General features: G+C 40.2%; 2 protein-coding genes across 4 annotated transcripts in view; one reads left to right on the plus strand and one right to left on the minus strand.

The window, feature by feature from the left end:
• Tdg (Thymine DNA glycosylase) overlaps positions 1–23,653 on the minus strand; it is a 121,661-nt gene that overhangs the window by 59,455 nt on the left and 38,553 nt on the right. The gene's annotated exons all lie outside the window — the stretch shown is intronic.
• Dnmt3 (DNA methyltransferase 3) overlaps positions 1–23,653 on the plus strand; it is a 134,330-nt gene that overhangs the window by 51,132 nt on the left and 59,545 nt on the right. For all 3 annotated transcript variants that reach the window (XM_087407403.1, XM_087407404.1, XM_011069216.2), the window contains exon 3: positions 3,711–3,755. In XM_087407403.1, the coding sequence (XP_087263529.1) occupies positions 3,711–3,755 (45 nt within the window). The remainder of the gene's footprint in view (positions 1–3,710; positions 3,756–23,653) is intronic.

Raw genomic sequence — 23,653 nt, forward strand, 5'->3', positions numbered from 1 at the left:
CGTAATGCCATACTTCAGCGCACTTAAATATAAATTGTTTGTAGAAAAATTCAAGTTGTATAATGAAACAGTTTACCGATATTATTAGTTCGTTCATGATTTTTCATTTTATAAAATATTTCCGAATTTGATATTACACAGATAATTTTTTTGCGATCACAATACTTAAAAAATTGATCGCGAAGATTTATTTACGTAGGTAAAAGATTCTAAGAACATCGTAGTTTTCTATACAACACTTACTATTACTATTTTCTACATAATTTTATATAATAAAATTGCGATTTTGTAATATACTACTATACAACAATTATTCATTAATATATAATTAAAATTATATGATGTAAAGCCCATGATTATGTATACACGCGTACCAATCTGTCATCTATCAATTACTTATTAATTACTTAACGTTATTTCTCGATTGAATTTTTTATGCACATATATTATACGTTCGTTACAACAATATTGATCATTTATTAATTGCGAATTATAACTGTTGTGTGTAAACTATTTATCTTCCTACATATTTCACAAATTTAAACAGCTGAGCAAACTAGCTTGAAAGAATGTTTGAATTAATATTTATCTAAAGAACGATTGCTATTTTCGTTTCAATCGGAAATATATTTAAAAAATTCTTGAAAAAATTCTTAAATTAATATTCAATTAAAGAACGAGGTTTCTATTTTCGTTTCAATCGGAAAGATATTTATATCCAGAATCTGATTTATTAGTAATTCTTCTTATCCAATTTCTTACATTTCAAATCGTGCGAGTTTAATAAACTACGAGGACAAGATTAAATTGTCACATTATATGTCGATCTTTATTTTCTGTAAAATTATAATTCTGGATTTATCGATATCATTCCTCTTCAACTCCGACTAACAATATAAACAATAATTTATAAATACTTTCTCAATAAAAGCGAAGATACATTTTATTTATCGGATAAACGTTAGTTTACAAGATTGTACATCTATTTCACTTCGTATACGCGAGGAACAGAATATTCGATTTACTTTTTAACGCGCCAAATATTTCGTCTGCGATAACACACTCGGTGCTTCCACTCTCGCAACTTTAGCAAGACTATTGCCGGAGCACGGCGTTGTGTTTACGTCATTACCTTTGTGTCGTTGGCGTGGCTCAAGTGCGTAGGCGACGGAGGCGCGTGTCTCATTGCGTCGCGGTGTTATTATCTCTCGAAACGCGGTCGCGACAAGAGCTTCCGAATGCATTCTTGTCGCGCGCGAATAACCGCTCGCTATCAATTTGGCACCCGCGACGTATTTTGCTACGATATCTTTCAACGGTGGCGATAGACTGATTTTTGTATCGCGCTTTCGACACTTGTTTTTCGTACGATCGCACGCTATATCACATACGCGTAGTAACGTGTATGTGCATTGATAGGACACACGTAAAAACACACGCACGCACGCACGCACGTATATCCTCGGTATTCTCGCGACGAGCCTCAAGCCGACAGGTAAAATGTGTGAGATTATTTCACGTCGAATTTCGAATGGTAACGACGCGATTGGTGTGTATACAAAGTGTCGGGCAACCCAGAGTCGGTCGTTGTTTTTGCCTTGTTTACATTCGCATGGCGAGACTTGCTTCGGTCAACGCGGCATGTAACTCCGTGTAATTCTCCTTCGACGCGCGATTCGTACAATATTACAATAGATCTATTCTCTTTAGATGAACTCTCCAATGTGAAAAGAAATAAGGTCGATTTTTTGTTCCTTCACTAGAACTTTCTCTTTCTTGCTCTCACCAAATATCGAATATATATTTATTTCATATTTATTTCTTTAAGTTGTATCACAAAGGTGTATGCCAAAGTTCAACCACAACGGAAACAGATCTAAAGAATGAAACGTGCAAGAAGTTGAACTAAAAAGAACAGGCCTATTATTTACAATACGATATTTTGCAGTTGTTCCGTAGTATAAAGTATCTGGCGCGAGGTTTATTTGTCATAGTAAGTGCACAGAAGCCTCGAAGCGATACAAGAGCATCGGAAAAAAGTAACGGAAAGGCGTGATTTAACGAGTATTTATTGGTACGTTATTTGTTAGTTATTTGTACGTGCATCTCGCGAGGCTTCTCGTGGCTAAAATATGTCGCGCGTACACGATACATTAAAACATTCACAGTCCGTTCTTATTTTAAAACTGTCTTAAGTAATTATAAGTAATGTCTTAAGATACTAATGCAGCCCTCTGATTATATTTACATCTTAAAATTGTATAGCTCGCGCAATTAATTGCGCCTTTCAATCCTATGACATCCGTCTATTGGTGAGTCGTAGCGTTTATCTTCTCGATCTTCACGTTTATGGCCTTAGTCGATATAAAAATTTATAGCCACCAATCGCACTGCTAGGAAAGAAGAGAACTACTCCACGACTATTTTTCTCTCTTTCTATCAAGTTTTCAACTTCTCTCGTATGAATGCTCCAGTTATACTATAAGTATATAGGACCGGAGACTATAGAGATTGAAGAAACTCGCATATTTCCGGCAACTTCGACTACGGCCATGAACGTGAAAATAACCGAGAAAACACGCAATGCTAAAACAGAGTTGGAAGGCACTAATTGCGCGAACTGTACTTGAGACGATTTTATCGATCGATATGAGAATCAACTATGAATATCGACGTAAATTGTACATTTTCGTTAATTTAATTTACGCGATAGCACGGTACCTTTTCAAGATAGGTTGCTATTTCAACGGAACGTCGCATAGAACACATTGACTCCGAGTCGCGACGTGATTTAGTCAGTAAATTCGGGCGCAAATTAATCTCATGTCGCGATATCTATCAATCAGGACGCGGAAATTCGACGTTGCTGGATATCAAGTTGATCGCAGTTCCTGTTCACGCGTACTTTCTTCGTGTCGCTCTTCCGTCGCGCCGTAACAGGCATTTCGCACGATCTGCTTGTTCGAAACACGTAGTGGAACAACAGTTCGAAACGGAATATGAAAGCGTTGAGGGCGTCGGGAAAGCAATGGAAGATCTACCGATTTATTCATCGTGTGTTCGTGTTTCAAAGTTCTCACGTCCGAAATGCATCTTCGGACATCGAGTCTCGATTGTACATTTCCGGTACGTTTCGTCGGCGTCCGGTACATTTGGACGCCGTTAACTTGACTCACGTTATACCAAGTTGGCGGGACTGTTTAACGGACTGTTACCGTCACAGTGACGCCATAGAAGGCATCGGTTACGAGTCGTAGCGTGATTCAATTAATAAACTCGGCCATAAATTGACCTTACGTTATCCATCGATTGGTTGGTGTCGAATTTGACGTCGATCGTTCGTGCCTCCATTATGAATATCACGGTGAAGTAGGGAATATCGTATACAAAGCGCCACGTGCTCGTAATTAGCTGTACTTTCGTGAGTGATGTTGCGAATGCGATGAGGATGAGAAAGCTTGAGAAGGAATTGAAGGAAATCTTAGAGAAAGAGGAGAGAGAGAGAGAGAGAGAGAGAGAGAGAGAAAGGGAGATGTCGGACGATGTTGGAGCAACCGCAAAGTGAGTAATTTTTTTGTCATTTCAAGTATTGTCACCGAAATCGATCATTTATGAATTTGATTTCGCGCGCGTGACAATTGTCTTGCAGTTAGTGCCGATTGTTTTGTTTGTGTGCGCTGCTATAATTCGTTTACGTTTGTATGTTACAGAACGTGGTTCAACGCCAGTCCAACTTCGACGCTGCATGTCAGTCGGTGAGTGGTGAAATATTGTTTACTTTATGTCGAGGTAATGATATATATAATATATCTGTGAAATCAAACAGATCTAACAAATCTATGAAAAAAAAATGCGATAGACGTATTCGTAGTATTGAATCGAGAGAGTAAGAATATTAAAGGTAAATATTAGATTTTTCATAGATCCGTTATATCATGGATGGGTTAAGACGGATCAATATAAATATTTGAACATACCATGTTATTATTTATTTAAGTGCCAGAATAAAATAATATTTCACTGGTAGAGTAAGTTTGATGAAAAGTGATAGATAATGGAGTGATTTGCCTGATAAAGCTTTTACCATGCTTTTTCATTTTTTATTAAACTTCTAGATAAACGAGATTTTCAAATGACACATTTAAGAACATTACGAAGATATTAATTAGATAACGTTACCTTGGAATTTTTTAATATTAAGAATATTATAAATGACTAATTTTTTTTAGATATTTACTCGGATAATGAAAATGTAGGAAATACAGGAAAGAATAAAATTACAAATAAAATATTTTTTAGTGCATATATTTTTTAGTAGCAAAGCTTTTATTTAAATTTCACGATGCTTATATTTCTTGAGGATTGCAACAAAAATTTGTGCAAAATAAATAAAATAATATTTTAACAGTTACATAACAATTAATCCATTTAATCGTAAACTTGTTAATAATTATTAACCTTAATTGGTATAAAAAAACATTCAATTACGTTAACTTTAAGCAAAGATACATTAATTTAAAATATACTGGATCCACGAATATCAGTTGAGGAAATTTTAGATCAAATACCGATTAGGATTAATTGTTTTTATTTATAATAATATCTGATTTATATCATAGCCCATTCATTTATTAATAATTTGACTTTATATCGTTTGAAACATAAAACAATATCTATGTTTGTATTAAAAAAACTGAGATGTTTCTCTCTGTAAGAAATATAGATTTTCACACGCAGTCAAATATATAAAATTTTATCATACGTAATTGCGTTTGGCGATAATTTAGTCACAGTTGTAAGCTTATAAGCGCATACGAGAAAAGAACACTTTAAGAAAACGATTGAATGTAGGTTACCATCTTCGATAATCAATACCTGATAATCAATAATAGATAACAGATCGGTACGCGTGTACGCGTAATTGCGTGAACACGCGAACTCTATGGGATGTCATTGGAGCCGCTATGATAGCTTGTAAACCGAAAATTATCGCCATCCCAACATTTAGTACTTTTATCTCTATCGTTAGGAATTTTAGCTTTAATATCCGGAATTCGCTATTAAAATCCGGTTGCAAGACACTCCGCGTATTCTATCAGAGTTTTTCAGTTACATAAAATAGACTTGAATCCAGCGGGAACGCTTCTCGAAATTTTTTCACCTAGCTACTACATACGAGAATATTTCCTACTCGTGATATTCACCGAATCTTGCGCGCATCCAGGATACTTTCCGCGTCGTACGATTTCATCATGCCGCCTCGTAGCAAGGGTTTCTCGAGCGTTCTACGGTAGAGCGACGGGGATGGTTAGGACGAAAGATTTCCGCGGAACTTCACGCAACTTATATCCCAGTGAGCATCATCACGTCGGAGCGACGTACATACGCACGTCACTCAGAAATTCTGAGAGAAAGCAGCTTGTTCGAACATGTTTGAGAACATGGTTGTAACGCGAAAGAACGATGCGCTCCATAAAGTAGTTTTTTTTTTTTTTTTTTTTTTTTTACGACATACACGTATAAGATCTGTTTGTTTCCTGTAGCTAAATTAGTGTACACTTTTGGAACTTAAAAGTGAAATAGGTACGTGTCCGATATTTGGTGAAAGCGAGACAGAAAGTTATAGTGTGCAGTTTAATGCAGGAAATGAAAAACGAATCTATAATAAACGGAATAGGCAAAAATTGAAATTAGAAAATTGTACCCAAAGAAAAGTTGGGAAGGTCATTTTTTTAAAACGGACAACGACGCTGGTCCGAAGGTGACGTTCATTTTGATAATTGTAATTTGTCACGCTTGCTTCTCGGACTGTTCCTGCAGCCGACTATGGCGGTTCCTAAGGTCGCACAAGTTGAAAGGAGATAAAAGATACCGCCAGCCTCGACGTACAGTCGAGCCGGCAACTACCATGGCGTAGTCACAGAATTTTATGACTGCAGATCGGTCTACCAGGTCTACCTTATGTAAGGTATAACCGTGCAATGTACATAGCTGTACTGCAAGTCGTTATTTAAACAATATAAATTTGCAATATAAATTGACTGATAAAATGATACTGTATCGTTATTATTTTTATTGAATATTATTTTATATACTCTTTTTAGCTATTAAAGAGATTTATTTAGAGGTGTTTGATAAATCAAACTACAATATTAAATCCATCGAGCGTCAGTGTCATTGGCATTATTCATTAGTCGATTACGATCGATAATCGGCGATTCAATTCGCGGTCAAATCGAATAACGCATCGACGCAGGAAATTGATGGCGGCGATGAATATCGAGATTAATGCAAAAGTCATTATAGACACTATATTCACGTATTTATACTTACGATACGAATGTTAACGAATCTTATGCTGACTCGAATTTAATTAGAAAATCGGATCGCGGATTTCTTTAGATTCGCGACGTTATAAGGATAATATAAGGAAAGGAAATCATCATTTTAATCGAGATGCAAATGGCTATCTTAATTTGCGTCGGCAAAATGCAAAATGCTATTCTGAATCGCACGTTTGGTGCCGCGACTCTCTCTTATTTTTCCGCGTAACAGAATCTGAAATGTGTGGACGGCGCGCTTTTGCAATTTAAAAATCGAGCCACCTTAGTTACTCGTTCGTTCGTGAACTCGCTCGAACACGCTTGCTGCGAATAATTCCGCCTCGCGGCCCACCTACTCTGGCAACAATGGCGACTCCGAAAATTCTCCGGAGCTGCTCGAAAACGTTATATATGTGCGATACTGCGGGAGAGCGAGCGAGCGAGCGAGCGAGCGAGCGAGAGAGAGAGAGAGAGAGAGAGAGAAAGAGAGAGGAAGCCGGTACAGTCGCCAACAACGCGTCGCTGTGGAATTTCAGTGCTCGGAGATGAGAAGAGAAGAGCCGTTTCGGGCGCGTTCAAGGAACGACGTTGCATCGCGGCGCCTCGTTGCGAAAAGTGCATTTCGCAACGCGTGCAAACCTTGCTCGCCGCGCGTCCGACCGAACGGCGCGTTTCCTCCGCTTCCGACGCGCTAATTCGAAAATACTCGGAATAATTTTCAGCCGGAGCTATACCTGCCCCATGTGCTTTTTATGTGGCGCTCGGACCTATGTACCGCGCGGGCCCCGGTGTACATACATACGTACATACGTACATACGTACATACGTACATACGTATGTACATAGGCAGACGTGCGCTCGCGCGCGTACATGCCGCGGAGGTAAATATACAACGTATATAAGGGTAGCGTGTAGGAGATGGTTGGTACATAGAAGTACTTGCTGGAAACGACTAGGGCTATTGGCGGGGGTGGAGTGAAGGGAGACGAGGGCAGGAGGAATGGAGAGAGAGAGAGAGAGAGAGAGAGAGCACGTTTCTCTCTCGTGAATCCCTCTCTTTCTCGTTCTATCTTGCTCTTTCCAACGCTCTCTCGTAGCGAAGGCTTCGAGCTACGTTTCGAGACCTTTCCATGCATCCGTACTGTGAATCGCTCATCTTGAAAGTCCTTTTGCACGCTCGAATCACGAGGAGAACCTATCGATTGATCAATATAGTAATAACTTGTATTAAATTTCAAAGTTAGTATTTGTACTTCCGAGACCAGATGCTCAACACTAAATTCAGGGAAACAGCGGTCATTTAGTAACTTTGGTAATCTGGATTTAAGACGCGGGATGCACTAAACTCTATTAAACTCTAACTAGACTACTCTTCTAAGAAAATTGTATTTTAATTAAGACACGTGAGAGCGTAACATCTTTTCCAATGACGAATATCTATCGTAATTGCACAAGATAACGACGTAACGCGTTAGTAAGGTTTATGGAAAAAAAAGTTTGGGCGAGGAATTTCGGCGTTAAAGAGGAGAGCCATTCGCGTTCTGCACGCGCGAGAACCACCGTGCGCGTCCGAACTGAGCGCGGGCTGGATCGATGGTGCCATGGGCTGGGGGCTGCGAATTTTGCGCCGTTTCGAAATTCCGCGCGAATGAAGATGATCTGGGATCAGAGAAATAGCACACCAGTAATACAACACTTTTCGCCGAAACTCCTCGGATTGAGTTACCAGCGGCAACGCGCGTGATGCGCCGCGTTTCTGGCCGTGTGCGTACGCGTGAGCAGCCCTCGGCGCCCGCGCCGGATTCAGCACGGGGTTTCCTCGTGAAATCGGAGCCCCTGTGGTGCTTTTTACCCCATCGCAGGAACGGAATATGTTTGAAAACAAAGTCCCGCCTATGCCGGGAAACTTGATTTCTGACGGGCTTTCGGCCGGCGAGATTCTACTTTCGCGACTACCTCTCTCTCTCTCTTTTTTACCTCTCTCTGTAGAAACGCGCGAGTACGGATTTTCGCATAGAGGAAACGTCGGCGCGCTGCTCGCTTTTAGTTGGCTTAGGCTCGGACGGATATCTCGTATATTCGAGCTTTCGCATGTGAGAGTCATTTAATTCGCGCGAAAAAAAAAGAGGCGTTTAGGATAATAACTTGGTCGTCGAAAGTAAAGCTTCGCGACTTTTTCTGAGCTGAAATTTTATCGGATCTTTCGCAGGAGTCTCGTTACAATCGAGCAAAGTACTACTACTAAAAGTAATGAGGACGATATAAGGTTAAGCGAGGTAATAGACGCTCTTGGATAACGTTATTTTTTTTTCTTTTGTTGCCATATATGATATACGCCATTCGGAAGGATCACCGTAATAATAATCAAGGACGGTCGACATTTTCTGGCGGGGTCGTTTTGTAACTTTTCAGACTCGACAGCCGCATTCTCGAGCGGCCACAGTATCGGAATTCAGCAGTGCAACGTTTATTTATCGCAACATTAGTCGTCGAAAGAGACAGTCGCGTTTTTCAATGCAACGGCGAGAGAGACTCTCCCCTCCTGTCATCGTCAATCGTTATCCGGGATTCTTCGCGGACAATATCGTCGCGTTGACGTGAACGATTAAAATCGCGACGCAAATATAAATCCGCGCGCGTCAATGCGCGATTCTCTCTCTTGAATCACGTCAACGTACCGAGATAGTCCGACTCGTTAACGACTGCACGATTTCAATAAAGTACTTGCCAGGCCCGTCAATCGTAACAACGATATTACTACAAAATGCCGTTACACGCTTTCGCGCCCTGCCCTGCTGCCCTGTGCCATAAATGCATTACTGCGAGAGCAGCGTTATCCGCGGAAACGACGAAGGACAGTGCACAATCTAATTCACGTCGATCTTAATCCCTGCTAGAGGAGTCTACTAGCGTGCACGTAAAAAGATTAAACCCGCGACTTGACGAAAGCGGATAAGAAGAAAACTCAAATTTCATTTTGCGCTTCTTTCTCGCGCTTATCTCTCACGAAATCTAAACCGTTTTTTAAATTCTAACTGTGTCACAGGAGCTTTCTATACCATCGCCTGTATAGGTTTTTTTTAAATCAAACGTTTCAAGAGAAAAACTATGTTGTATGAAATAATCAAAAGAATTTTTATCGTCGTATATTTTTCATTTTAAAAAATCTTTTCTTGTTGGATTTTTTTTTATTTTTTTTTATTTTTTTTTTATTTTGGTTTTTTTATTAAACTTACATTCAAGGTTTGTTTCTATTGGAAATTCCTTAAACGTCATTTTTTTTCTAGAAATATCCTATTAAGTTATTCACAGCAGTTAAAGAACGAAATAAATCATTCGTTATATGTTAGCTTGCAATTTTCTTTCCATATTTTTACATTAACGACATTTCAGTTGTATTTTAGCCGCGTGCGTTTTTACTCTATTTAAATTATTCCTAATTAAATTACTATTATAGTTAATACATGGATCTATTCTTGGTACGTGTCAATCGAGGTGGCATACGTCAGCGGGGTCAATATGCAATGCCGACCTTCGAGTCAATCGTATCTTCGGTGAAGTCGCGTGAATATTTCAACGTGCTCGACTAACATCCGGGAACTTTTCCTCAACATAGGGGAAGGATACCGAGGGACCAGAAACAAACTAACAAACGTTTTTCCCCCGATTCTCGATCACGGTACCGAGGATACCGAGGATACCGAGGATACCGAGGGAACCAGCCGATCGTGGTGGCAACGGCAAGCGTACGCGTTTCGCGTGGGGTTCGTAGCTACCCCTAAGCCGGGCTGTGGCTGGTGCTGGTGCTGCTGCTCGTTGCTAGGGGAAACCTCCAGAAAACTCTACACACACACATACATACACACGCACGCGCGCGCATGCACGTACACGTAGCTTACACACCCACACACCCATATACACACAGCGCGTGCAAGCGAGCTAACCCGTCGACGTATACGCGCACACGCACACACAAATTCCCACCCACACCCGTGTCTCGGCCACCTACGCGAGCGCGCGCGCACACACATATACTCTATACATCTCGCACACATACACACCCAGGCATGTGCACACGAACGAAAGGGGCAACGAGAGAAGCTCACGCACGTACTCTCACGCACACCCTGACGCGCCGTGGAAAATGTCGATAACGAAAAACCACCACTGGTCTCTCTCTCCTCTTTCTCTCTCTGTCACTCCCCCTGTACTCCTCTCATCCCTTTGTCTCTCCACCGATTTCTCCTCCTCGTTCGCCCCTATATATGCGCATCTCCTCGTTCCTCCTCTCCATTGCGGCCAGCACCCGGCCAAAGTATTTCATTGTTGCACCAAAAGTCTCGAAGGACAAAAAAAAAGGAAAGAAAAGAAAAGAAAAAATATCAACGGAGAGACCCGAGAGATCCCGGCATTAAGTTAGGTGAGGTCAGGCAAACCGCGGCGGCGACTATTCCTCCGTTCGCGCGATCCGCGCCCTTCGCTCTTTCGCTCATCCTTCGCTCAGTCCTGGGATTATCGAAAATCCTTTCTCGCCCCGGTTGTCGCGCCCGCCTGCCCGCTCGCGAGAAGACTCGTTTCACGGACGATTTCGTCCTCCGCCTACGCGAGAGCTTTTTCCCCACGTCGATCTCGGGATCTATGTGCAATGTGTGTACGTGTGTATGTATGTGTATTGCGGACGGGGCGATCGTATGGCGGTAAAGGCGTCTCCTTCGGGGACGATCCGGTCAGAAAACCGCACACCAGCACCTTTCAGTCCCGAGAGCGAGAAACGAGCGTGATTCGAGAGCCAAGCTGTGCGCGCTCGTTAATGGACGCGAGAGTGGGCGTCGAGGTTCATTCAAGACGCGGAGTACAATGGAAGAATCGCGACAATATTCGCGTATCTTTTGGAAGATGGATGTAACATATAACGTATAAAAGTTTCTTACAATTAGAGCCGTGTAAAAAATTCGGTCGGATTTTTTACTCGAGTTGGGATCGAGGGTGTCTTTTTGAGGAAAATTGCGCGAGATGTATCGATAGTACGGACTTATTAAATCTGTGCGTTGTAATATCAAATTAATTGCGCATGTATATTAGACAATAATGTACAATAATATGTAATATTACATCAATATGAATAATACATCTCATTATGTAAAGAGAAGAAATAATCACGTAATTAGTATTAAATACTACGAGAGCTTCGCCAAATTAAACGAGTATAATTATGATGTGATTTAGCAAGAGTTCCGTAAGAAATGTTCAAGTTCTATCGCAATTCCCTATGCGCCGTGCCGTCAGGAAACTCATAAGTGGACGCTCTGCAGACATCATAATCCCACGGAGGAATAATATCAGGATATATTGCTTTGACTATCGTTTAACTCGATTTTCCACGAAAAACCGTGCACAAAAGGTTGGCCTTTGACAAAGGGAGCAGGGAAAGGGCATCAGAAACTCGAGCCCCACATCTCTCACGAGTGTGCCTGGTAGGTCCTTGTCTCTGTATGTAAATCTGTGCCACAGAAAGAGAAAAAGGGAGCGGATAGAAGTAGGAGGAGCAAGAGGAGGAAAAAGGAGGTAGGAGAGTGACCGAGAGAGGTAAAAAAAGGAAAAAAAAAAGAAAAAAAAAACGAAATAAGGGTCGCTCTGAGGAGTGGCTGGCACAGCCTTACGTGGCAACGACGTAATGACCCTCGTAAAAAAGCCCTGCGTGCGCAATAAAAATTTACGAGCCAAATAATAACCTCGCGTCCGCACTGCGCTCGGTCGCGTCCTTTGACGTTTTCGAAATCGGAAGCGCTTCTCGACGACGACGACGATAGGGAACTTTTGCGTAATGTTAACGCGGCGCCGATGGCTCTCCTGCGACGACATTTACGTGATTTACATAAAAGAGTCATCGCCACGCGAGCAGTCGGCCGTGAGGAGAAGCCGACTGTGACTTTCCTTTACGCGTTGAAGATCCAATCCACGAATGCTGGTGAGCTTCTTTGGAATGTACGCAAATATATTTGATAAATAGAATAGATATGGAGTAGATATTAGAATGTCAAAATGTGTGAGATAATAAGATCGTAGATTTTGTTCATTGAATGAATATCCGTAAATGGATATTTAATTAATTGAATAATCTGACAATCATAGATTAAATTTACAGGAATAGATATGACATATAACTTATTTCAAGTGTTATTTCCGTGGAAGTCATTTGGCTTTTTGCATGATTTAAAATTCTCGCACTGAAACTAACGAAGCCTCAATTAAGGGACAGTAATTTTTGACCTGAATTCACATCACTATCTTCTCAAACGAGGAATTATTGCAATCATATTACGTCGTGTGGAGAATAAAGATAAGATTTACTTTCGAAATGATAGATCAATCTCTACCCTTTCTCTCTCTCTCTCTCTCTCTCTCTCTCTCTCTCTCTCTCATTTGATCTCTATCTCTACCTCCAGTTCTCTCTCGTAAGCTGGGGAAAGGGGTTTCGTGTTTTAAATCGCGACGTCGTCGAGGCCGGCGCTGTACGTGAATTTGAAAAATGGATTCGGGAATGCGGGTACGCTCGGGAAGCTCGCGCGCGATCAGGCTCTGAGGGAATTTAATTTATGTCAATATTAATTCTCGCTCGCTGGCAGAATTTTGTGTTATTCGACGAAACGAGTTTCTTGGGGGGCGCGTGCTTCAAGTATAGAGCACGCCGTCGCCGTCGCCGCCGCCGCCACCACCGCCGCCGGTCCGCCAGTATATGTAACACAAACTATTAGACCGGTATGCTTCGGCACGTACCGCGGCATACCGAAGAATTCTTTCACCGTGTTCCGGGGAGGTATGTACCAAAGTATACCGAACTAATAGCGCGCGGTATGTACCGAAGTAATGCCTTTCGCGTTCACAATGTGCATCCTCTACCGACTTCCCTTTGCCGCCTGTTCGCCAACTGTGTTACATTAATTTACGACGTTGCCCTGATATATTTTTTCCGAGCTCTTCTAAATAGTTGAATAATTATTTTTTTTTTTCATTCTAATTATTCACGTTGCCAAATATGTAATGTGTTATATGAAGGTTCGCTTGCACATATCAATTGACCGCAAAGAGATTACGACGAGAATGTTAATGATATAATAAATACATGTAAGATTTAACGCTAAAAGAAACAACAATGATTGTTTGTTTTAGCGTTAGCTAAAACTGAATTATTTTGTATTGCTCTTACGATCTATATTCTGTTGTTCTATTGATAAAAAAGAAAGAAAATGGAGAGACGTTATTAAGCTAATTTCGATATTAATATTTTAATAGATTGCGTGTTGCAAGACAAATTTTTTGAAATAAAAATCATTATCAGTCTTCGTATATTTAAATATTTAAGATTTCATCAATTTCAACTTACGATTTTTATACAACTTGTCTATGAAAATTTAATACTTTGCCGATAGCTGTTAACAGCGTCACGAGAATAAAGCTTTTATCAATAACCGATTGTTTACTGTTTACCGTGCAGCTATACGCTTTTTAACAACGTCACTTGAAAGTGCAATGATAAGTGTATCAGCGGGATCGATAACGGCAGATGAGTACTTAATTTCTCAGTATTCTACTGAAACATTAATGCACATGCCGCACGAGTTTCGAGTTACGCATTGTAGTGCGAAACCCGGAATGCAGAACTATTTTCAAGTAAGATTAATGCTATCCCGGCGTTCCAAGGAAATTCACGGCAAAATAGGAATATACGCTGCACCGTTAAACTTTCAAAATTATGCGTCGTTACGTAGTTACACCGAGTATCACGGAAGTTATCATCGACGCATATGCAGGAAAGTAAAAGCGCCATGTAACTTAATGTGACAAATATTCTGTAATCGGAGGAGGATTACTGTGAACAGTTGTAGGATTACACGTTCATCGTCGTCATTATTTGAATCGCGCGAGCTATTTTTTTTTTATTTTTTTTATTTTTAATTAAAAATTCTTCCTTTTACGATTCGAAAAGAGAGTACTCTTCAGTTGTGAGGAACACGAGAACTTGATGACATTCGATTGCTCTTGGGACATTGTTTTTCGTTTGATGATGGGATAGGAAAAATTCAAATTTTCTCGATCAATAAAGCTCATTAAAGAATGTGCAAATTAAAAAAAAGGGTGAATCAGATCGTATCAGCAACGAAATGTCGAATAACCTTCGACAATCGAAATAGATTCCCCTGGGTGAAATCAACATATCACCCTAGTCCATGCTGTAACCGAATTAAAACGATAACTGACGTGTGTACGTCTACCGTTTCGAAATAAAATACACGTTGGGGGGTGCAGAATTGATCGTAGTCCATCAAAAAATTTTTCAAATATTCCAAAAATGACTGATCCATCTCATGAAAGATATTTCGTTTAATAAATGTGAAAGCTCTTTCTTTCTATCGTTTACAATAGAAAAACAGAATTAAATCACTTCTATGAAAAAAAGAAATTCATTGTTTTAATGGTAATAACGGTAATGTCAAAGATATCAGGGGAAAAAAAAGCGTTTGGATTGAAAAGCCGATTTGGGGAATCTGTTGTAAATATAAGAAATGGTCGGCCGGAAACCGCCGGCAAACGGCACATCGCGCGAACATAAGGCGGCGCGAAGTGGAAAGAAAAAGAATAGACAGACGGAGAAACGAATCACCAAAGCGAGCATCGATTCCGGTCGAAGGTCGAATGACCTTCGGCAAACTGCGCGCGAGTTGAGGGAGGAAGATTCCCCTGGGTGAAATCGACATATCGCCTTAGGTCGCGCCGTAGTTCCGAGTTTCCAGTTATAAATTACGGGGTAGACGACCGAGTTCTACCGCTTTTTCTTCTTCTTTCTCCACCTCCCGCCATTCGTTTTCTTCTTATTCTTCTTCCGCCTCGTCCCCGTTCGTACCTCTCTCTCGCCCGCCCTTTCCCATCAATGTCGGCTCCTCTCCTTTTTCTCCTCCCGCTCGAGACTCTCGGCTTCTTTCTCTCTCTTTTTTCTTTATTCACCTAACTGCCTCGCGGAAGCGGTATGCTGCGTATCGGGGCAGCGTTTGAACCACGTGTGGTCCCCATTCATAAAACTGTCGATCCACGACACGTGCACCGCTCGCGCGCGACGGAACCCTCGATGGAACGAGCGAGCACGCGTGGCCTCGACTATTTCGCCGGCCGATTTTCAACTCTGACCCTAAACCAGAATCTGATTTAAAGGAGCGCTGCTGACGGTCAAACTTCAAAATGGGCCATCATCTTATGTAAGCCATGAGTGAGACTCATTTTTTAACTCATTTTCGGGATAACCAATGAATATATACATATATATATATATATATATATATATATATATATACATATACATGTATATACATGTATATAGGTAAATTTTGAATCTTTTTCTAATTGTCTTAAAATAAAAAAAAATATATTTTTTAAATTAGATATTTTAAATCTCCATCCTGAAAGCTTAGCAAAATAGAGGTATTTTTTACAAGTGTGACACTTTTTTTGCATGTATTATAAGTGCGTATTAAGATTTTATTGGAAACTGTATATGTATATATATCAGAGGATTTTCTTTTTACATAAGAAAGAAACCGTCTAAGAAAAGTCTCGAATTTCTCTTTATACAAATAAATGTAGCTTATGTTTCTAAATTTTGATTACGCACAAGTAATAACATACAGCGGTGAAGTAAGTCACGGTGGCTTTAATTAAGTCGCTGAATAAATGCCAACCAGTGATTTTAATTACCCTTTTAAATGTATGCTACAAGCGTAATTATACGTTTACACTGCCGCTTATGATTTCTTTTTTTCTCATGCGAGTATTAATTAGAATGGAGAGAAAAAAGAGACAGAGAAAGAAGAAGAAAGAGAAAAATGAAGTTATGCCAAATAAAAATGAATAAGAGGATGCATAAATATAAGGCCACGAAAATACCGAGACGAATGATTTACAGTGACATTGTTTGCATTATCATACTGAAAGTTTCTTTTTCACACAAATTTACGTACATAATCAACGATATTGTAGAATCACTATTTACAAGTTTTTACTTTATTATGCTTTTGATACAACGTGCTTCACAAAATATTACAAAACAAAAACGACGTTAAATCGGCACGAAAGTAAACAAGGCTTACAAAACTTTATAAGAATGGGGGTAAAAAAATTATATTAATAGCATGCAAGACGGAAAATATTATCGTACAATATCTGTCGCAGGCATTCTTCTATCTTTACAAATTTACTTACATTCGCTAACAGTTTGTTAAATGCATTTGTTATATTATTTATTTTTGTATCAACATTTTATTGGCGTACATATGGGAAACTTTATTTTATTTTTCACGGACAATCAAGTACTAACGATCAAATTGTGCATGCAAATGAATTTGGACGCGAAAATCAATTGCGTCATTTCCGATCGCACTACCGTAACAAGCGTCATAAAACTTTTTAACGCCTGCAGCTATCTAACGTTATCCATTATATTGTATTTTTGTATTTATAGTTTAGGCACTTTTATCAATTTTTTTTATATTACATATAACGATGTAACTTATAAAAGCGAAAGCGAGAGAGAAAGGAAAGGAAGAATAATTAAAATATAAGTCGCTTGGAAATATGCACATATATTTTAGGTGTAAGTCGAAGTAGAAATAAGTGTCCGCTTACGTCAGTGTGACATGTTGCGCAATTCCCACTTGTAACACTATAGGCCCTTCGCACGTGCGCCGAAGTACTTTAAGGAGAAGCGCACACGTGTCAAATTAAATTTATCTATTTCTGGCACTGAATATGTGGAGAACAGAGGCGATGCGGGAATATGAGAAGAACGAACAGAAATTCGTAGATATTCGTGGTGTCTCGCTTCCGCGAGAGTATTTTGAAAGAAAAAAATGATTGTAATTATCATAATTTAATTATAACTTATAGTCATCTTCGATGTCAGCTATATATATTTATGGTTGAACTGCAAACATAATTACCTTTACTATAAGGAGTATGACTTTGCTCATACGGTTTTTTTCCGAAATTCGAGGCTTTATTGTAAAAAACTGGTTATACATTTATGATTCAAAGTATTGTCCATCGCTGGCCACTACTTTTTCCCATCTTTCGGGCAGCATACGAATCCCGCGTCGAAAAAACTGGTCATCTTTTGAGGCGATCCACGAATTTTTTACTTCTTCATAAGACCGGAAGTGCTGGTCAGCCAGGTCGTGTGCCATTGATCGAAACAAGTGATAGTCAGAGGGAGCAAACTTTCGCTCGTAAACTGACATTTTCAATCGAGAATAACTTTATGATGCAGACACAAATCGACTAATGTTTCTTTTTGAATTATGTTGACAGATTCCCAAGTTTATTGCGTGACGTCTATGATCTATTTATTTCGATCACCACTTACCGCTAAAGCCATCTATACGAAAACCGAATGAACAAAGTCATACACCTAATAATTGTGAAATAGAAGAATAATAATTAATAACTTTAAAAATAAAGCTCCTTACCATATTTATTTTATTATATAATTACATAAATACCACCTTTCTCTCAGTTAAAAAAATTAGGAATGCTGTTCAATTTTTTAAAATTGTCTTTACGTCTTAATAAATATTAAATAAAATCTGATACATAAATTTATACAAATATATATTTTTCCATACTATTATCTACTGTAAAAAAGATGAAAAATTATATAAATAATATGTGTAAAAATTGTAATTTTATATGTAATTTTTTACAATGTACTTAAAAATTGACCCCGTCAAATCATCTAACGACGTGTTAATTTTTAAGAGAAAATGATTTCTATAGTAATGTGTGATAAGACAGAATTTGAAATTCCGTATATTAATGTAATAACTTCGTGTTACTCCGACGTGCCATTGCTCACGCTTGCACGCATCTCTCAAGGGTGCGTCGAGGCGCTTTGAGCAGCGTTAGGCGATTTCGAGACGCAGTGACAGGTAGAAGGCAATCAGAGTCTCCAGCCTAATCATATTGATGGGCGTGCTATGCGTTATTCGTGGCATAGTGCACCAGCAAGCGTAGGTTGCGGCGGCGACGGCCCCGGCAATTTCTCTCGAAGGTAGAACACATCGATAACCTCATCGATATGTATATTGCTTTGTTAGCATAGTAACAGGGTTGATCCCGTGGCTCGGTTTTGCCGCCTGCATCGCGCAAGACGCGCAGCAACGTTGCATTATCCAATCGCCACTTTGTAATTCGGCCGCGCTCTATGCAGTTTCTGATGTCGCCAATGTCGTGGTGCATAACAAGAGCCGCGAATTGGCTAATGATCGAAAGACCACGAATGTGTGTATCCCAACATTCGCGCGTGGACGTTGCATTCTCGATGCGAATTTTTCTTTTTTTATCGGATACCAGAGTACTTACGAGACACGATTATATCAAGCGTACCGAGTAAAATATTTGTAAAATCCACCGACATATTTTCGACTTTGTCAATAAATCTCTTTATCGCGAAATATAAATTATTACGTTTGACATTTTTACATGACGTATCTACGTACATTTTGTTATAATAATATAATGACGAGATATAATCAAATGATATTAATGACGATATATATTTTGTCATAACGAATAACAATACAATGACGTTATATTTCGAGATAAACGTATTATTATATTAACTGGATGTCGGAGAAGTCTTCGTCCGACTTTTCGAAGCATCAAATCTCCAAAAGCGGAACAATATACTTACCGATTTAGTAATGACATACATAATAACGTTTTGACGTCATAAATAAATGTCGGGGTACGAGAGCGTGTGCCCTATCTCGACGTTATCAATTATTTTCACGGCACGGCGGTTTATCCGATCGATAATTTATAACCTGCTGTGTGATAATACCGCGAGATTCGCGGATAATATTACGTATACGGTAATTCCACTTTGTGTAATTGCGCTTTGAAGATCTCCGCTACATTACGGGAGTTTAATTAAACCTTTAATCCATATCTGCCTAACGTCCCCCCTAGGGCGCCTAGGATAGCTCATATTCGTATTAATTTGTAATCGCTACAAAGCTGTTATGCACTGACGTTTCCCCATCTGACGTTCCACATAAGGATCTTTAGAAGATTCATAAATTTGAAACACATCTCGCGCTCTTCCCGCTAACAAGACGTCTAATATTATTCAAATGATATACTTATGTTGGATTGTGTTCTATTAATACGAAATACGCATTTGAATTTATATATATATATATAAATTCAAGTAGAAGATTAAAAATGAATGGAAGGTGCAATTAAGGCTCCGATTAGATACGGAAGTGGCCCATGATGGTATTCAGTGACGTTGTTAGCTAAGCACCGAAGACGCTGTTTCGTCTATTACCGATTTTTCCTCTTCGCGAGAGAGAGAGAGAGAGAGAGAGAGAGAGAGAGAGAGAGAGAGAGAGAGAGAGAGAGAAAGACTGTTAAGACGGTGGGGTCTTATCGACAAAATCGATTTTCGCTTCACCCTTGTTAAGCCGAGCAGGTAGCTAATCCACTGTCGCATCGCGACTGTCGAGAAGTCGAGAATAATCTCCCGTCGTTTGGCTCTTCAGATTCCTCCCTTCTAGTTCTTCCTCAAGCTATACCTCCCTCGCGCTTCGTCTTGTCATTTTAAAAGGGATAAAGCACCCTATCTCTACCCTAACCCGTCTTCGTTTCTCCTTTATTCTCTTTCTTTCTCTTTCTTCTCCTCTTATACTCTTAATCGCTCAAGTACCGGCGATTCGTGGTCGAGGCGCGATAATCTCACCTTGGATCTGCAGGGTCGATCGATCGAGAGCGGCGAATGACTCTCTCGTGTCGGTCCTCAAGAAGCCCACTCGATTTTCATGTAATTCAAATGAAGCGTACGCCGAACGTCGCCGTCGCGTCCATCTGACTGAAACTGAATCCGGATTCCTTTGCGCGAACAATTTTCGAAGAGTGGAGCTTAGCTAAAAGCGTAATACGCGTTATCATAAGTAGAGAATATAATAGGGTGGGTGGCAATGAATGTGTATCAATTTTGCCCAAGTTTTTTTTTTTTTTTTTTTTGCGGCGTACGATATCGTTAATATCAACATTATCAATTCGAGAAGATTGCTTCTTTTAGATTTTTAATACTACGTTAACAGCTACAAAATATAAAATACACGAAAAAGTTAAAAATTCCAAACTTTTTCCCATTAAGTTACGCTGGATTGTGAATTTATCGGATAAGGGAACTCTCCGACAATTTTTTCCACATTATAAGAGAGATTCACGGTGCCTTTTAATAGAGGAGAGAAAACGGATGAATGAATCGGCGTGTGTTTCACACACCTACATGTACACATACATGCCTACCCTCTTCTCGTCGGTCGGCCGGAAATACGCGGAGGATACGCGAGTTGGAGTCGATATATCGGATATACACAGCCGGCGTTACCCTCCTCCCCAACCGGCCTAGGTCGGTCCAATCAAATTTTATGATTTGTATCCATCTCGCATCTCGCGCTCCTGACCTACCGCTAGTCGTTTCAGTGATAGTGCTCTTTTCGCTGTTTTTTTGCTCGGTCACCCCTCTGCTTTTACTGTGTGCTTTATCGAAAAAAGGGAGAGTGACTTCGAAAGTCAATAACCAGTATCCATGCACCAAGTGTTTTTAATTCCCTCATTGTCCCGACGTTTACCTCCCATTGATCGTTACCAACGCGAAAGTCGACATACAAGTACAACCCTTTGATTTACATGAAGTGCAGACAGAAATCCCGCTGACAAATCGATTCCGTCTACAGTTAATATAGAAATATTTTTATATCCTTACAATTCCTCTATAGTGTTATGTAAACTCTTTGTTAATCTTAATTAATAATATATCATTTCGGTTAATAACAATTTAAAATTATAATCAACAGAATTACACAAGTTCGCTCTAAATTCTTTTAAAGATATTCAGTATCAATAGAAATTATCGTTGTAGCTAGCAATTCTCATTTTAAACCCGCGGAAATTTTGGAGAATCGTATGCGCTGTGCTAGATTCCTTCGCGTGAGGAAAACCGAATGAACGCGGGGAGGATGGGAAATCAAGAAAGCGAGCTTTTCAGCTCTTTGTAAGCCGCAGGGCGAAAACGTAGCTAGGTGGACGATCGCCAGAGAGATCGGCCTGAGAAAGAAAGGACGGAACGAGATAAGTTCGGAGTTGAAAAAGGACGACGTGGACGCGCGACCCAAAAAGTCCTCCCATCCAAAAGCGAGCGAGCGTTCTCGAAATCGGACCGGGCGGGTTTCGTGTCTGATTACGTTGGCTCCGGCGACGTCGTCTTGAGAGGACGCGAAATACAATCGGAACACACGGGCATCGCGACAGAGACAGAGGCGCAGCGGTAGAGGGTTGGAAAGAGAAACGACCCTTCCTTCGAATCCCCAAAGCGAGACGACGCGACGCGGCGACGAGACTTTGACCGAGTTTTCAAGCGACTCCCGCGGCGCGGAGAGAGAAATGGAGAGAGAGAGAGAGAAACAGAGAGACCGTATATTACAGGAAGAGAAGAGCAAAGAGGTTCAACGAGAGAGAGGGAATTAGACTGGAGGGAATCGAGGGAATCACACCACCCCCGCAGACGACCTCGCCGCTCCTCGTATCGCCTCGTTCTGCTTCGCCTCGACTCGCATCGCCGACTGTAAACCATTTACGATCCCCGTGCCAAAAGTCCGCCAGTCACGCTCGCCGATTCGCGACTCGCATTACACGGCTCGCAAGCGGAAAAAGAATGATAAAAGGGCCCGATGGCCCGGCGAAAGGTACCAAAAAGACGCCGATGAAGTGAACACAAATTATGGCGGCTATATAGATCGGAGCATCTGTTCTCATTTTTAAGAGAGATACGTTAACTTTCTGCCGTTAGATTTTTTCGCATGTAAAAAATTATCTAATAAAATCATCGAGAAGAGAGAAATATTCATAAAAATATTATACGCGAGGCAAATTTTGTAATAAAAAGGCAAGAAAGTATCAAAGAGATAGAGGTGATTGCTTCTCACTTCGAAGAAACTGTAGTTTCTCAGAGAGATTCAAGTTATTAAATGTCGAAGAATATAATAGTTCTGGGACATGAAACTCTGAAATAAAAGTCTGATACGGTTACGCGCTGTCGTCGAATTATCTTTACATCCACAAAATTGTCCGTGCACGTGTGTCTGGTGATTGGTATCGCAGAGGATACACATGGTGTATCGATAGTGTCAGTTTAACGAGCGTCATAAGGTGTGAGAACTTTGATACCGTTTGAAGTGCCTCGCTGACATCGCGCGCTCGCGGACTATATATCCGCCGTCAACGACTAATATTTCTCCGACTTTACAGCGCGTGATAACTTAAGCCGAAACGCCGCGTAATCCATAAATCCCGACTTGGCAGGAAGTACAGTTTAGCCGGAGTATATCTAGTGCCAGAGAGAGAGAGAGAGAGGGGGGGGGGCGCTGCCGACCTTATTTACGACAAAGTCGCAAAAAGTCACTTATTTATGGGGAACTGAATTAAGGATGCGCGATCGTGTATAATGTAACGTACGCTGCCCGCATACTCGAACCGACCGACCGACCGACCGACCGACGTAGAAGAAATTAATGTCGAGTTATTCACACGCTCGACGCGCGGCGCGTATCCGAAGAAGAAAAACGAGCAATGCGAGCGGACCGACTCGCGCCTTTTGAAGCGCCTTGCGTGTACGCGCCGTGCCACGTAATCTGAGGTCCCTTGAAAATCTCTCGCCGGATAAAAAGGCTTGATTAAAAGTTTTAGCACGTGTAAGATGTAATTGAAGGGCTTGGCTTGGCGCTAATGCTAAGCTATTCGAGAGAAAACCACCGTGCGTGGAACTTTTTTTTTTCTCTCCAACACGAAGACGATGCGAAAAACATCTCACACTTTATATTTTATTTTATCCTGATCTTATCTTATATATACCTTCAAAATTTTATTACTTTACAATTAATCTATACTCGTATATGTATAGAAAAAATACATACACGTATAATAATACTTTTATACGTTTTTATCTTCTTAATTATTATGAGATATAGAATATCTTTTCTGATATCGTGTTAAATCTCGCTTATGTCTGTCTTTTTACAACGCTTTTACGAAACAACTTCAAAGCTTACTTCACAGCTTAATGAAACTTACTTTATACTTTATGAATTGTTCGTTATATATCGCTATATATGTTTATGTATGATATGTATATTTAAAGCAGTCGGCAAAGTTACGAGTCATGTGGGTAGCGTTGAATTGAGAGATCTCGTATAATTGCAACTTAATTACAGATAGCG

The sequence above is a fragment of the Acromyrmex echinatior genome, chromosome 6 (assembly GCF_024713525.1).
Source record: "Acromyrmex echinatior isolate Ae372 chromosome 6, ASM2471352v2, whole genome shotgun sequence".
Taxonomy (NCBI): domain Eukaryota; kingdom Metazoa; phylum Arthropoda; class Insecta; order Hymenoptera; family Formicidae; genus Acromyrmex; species Acromyrmex echinatior.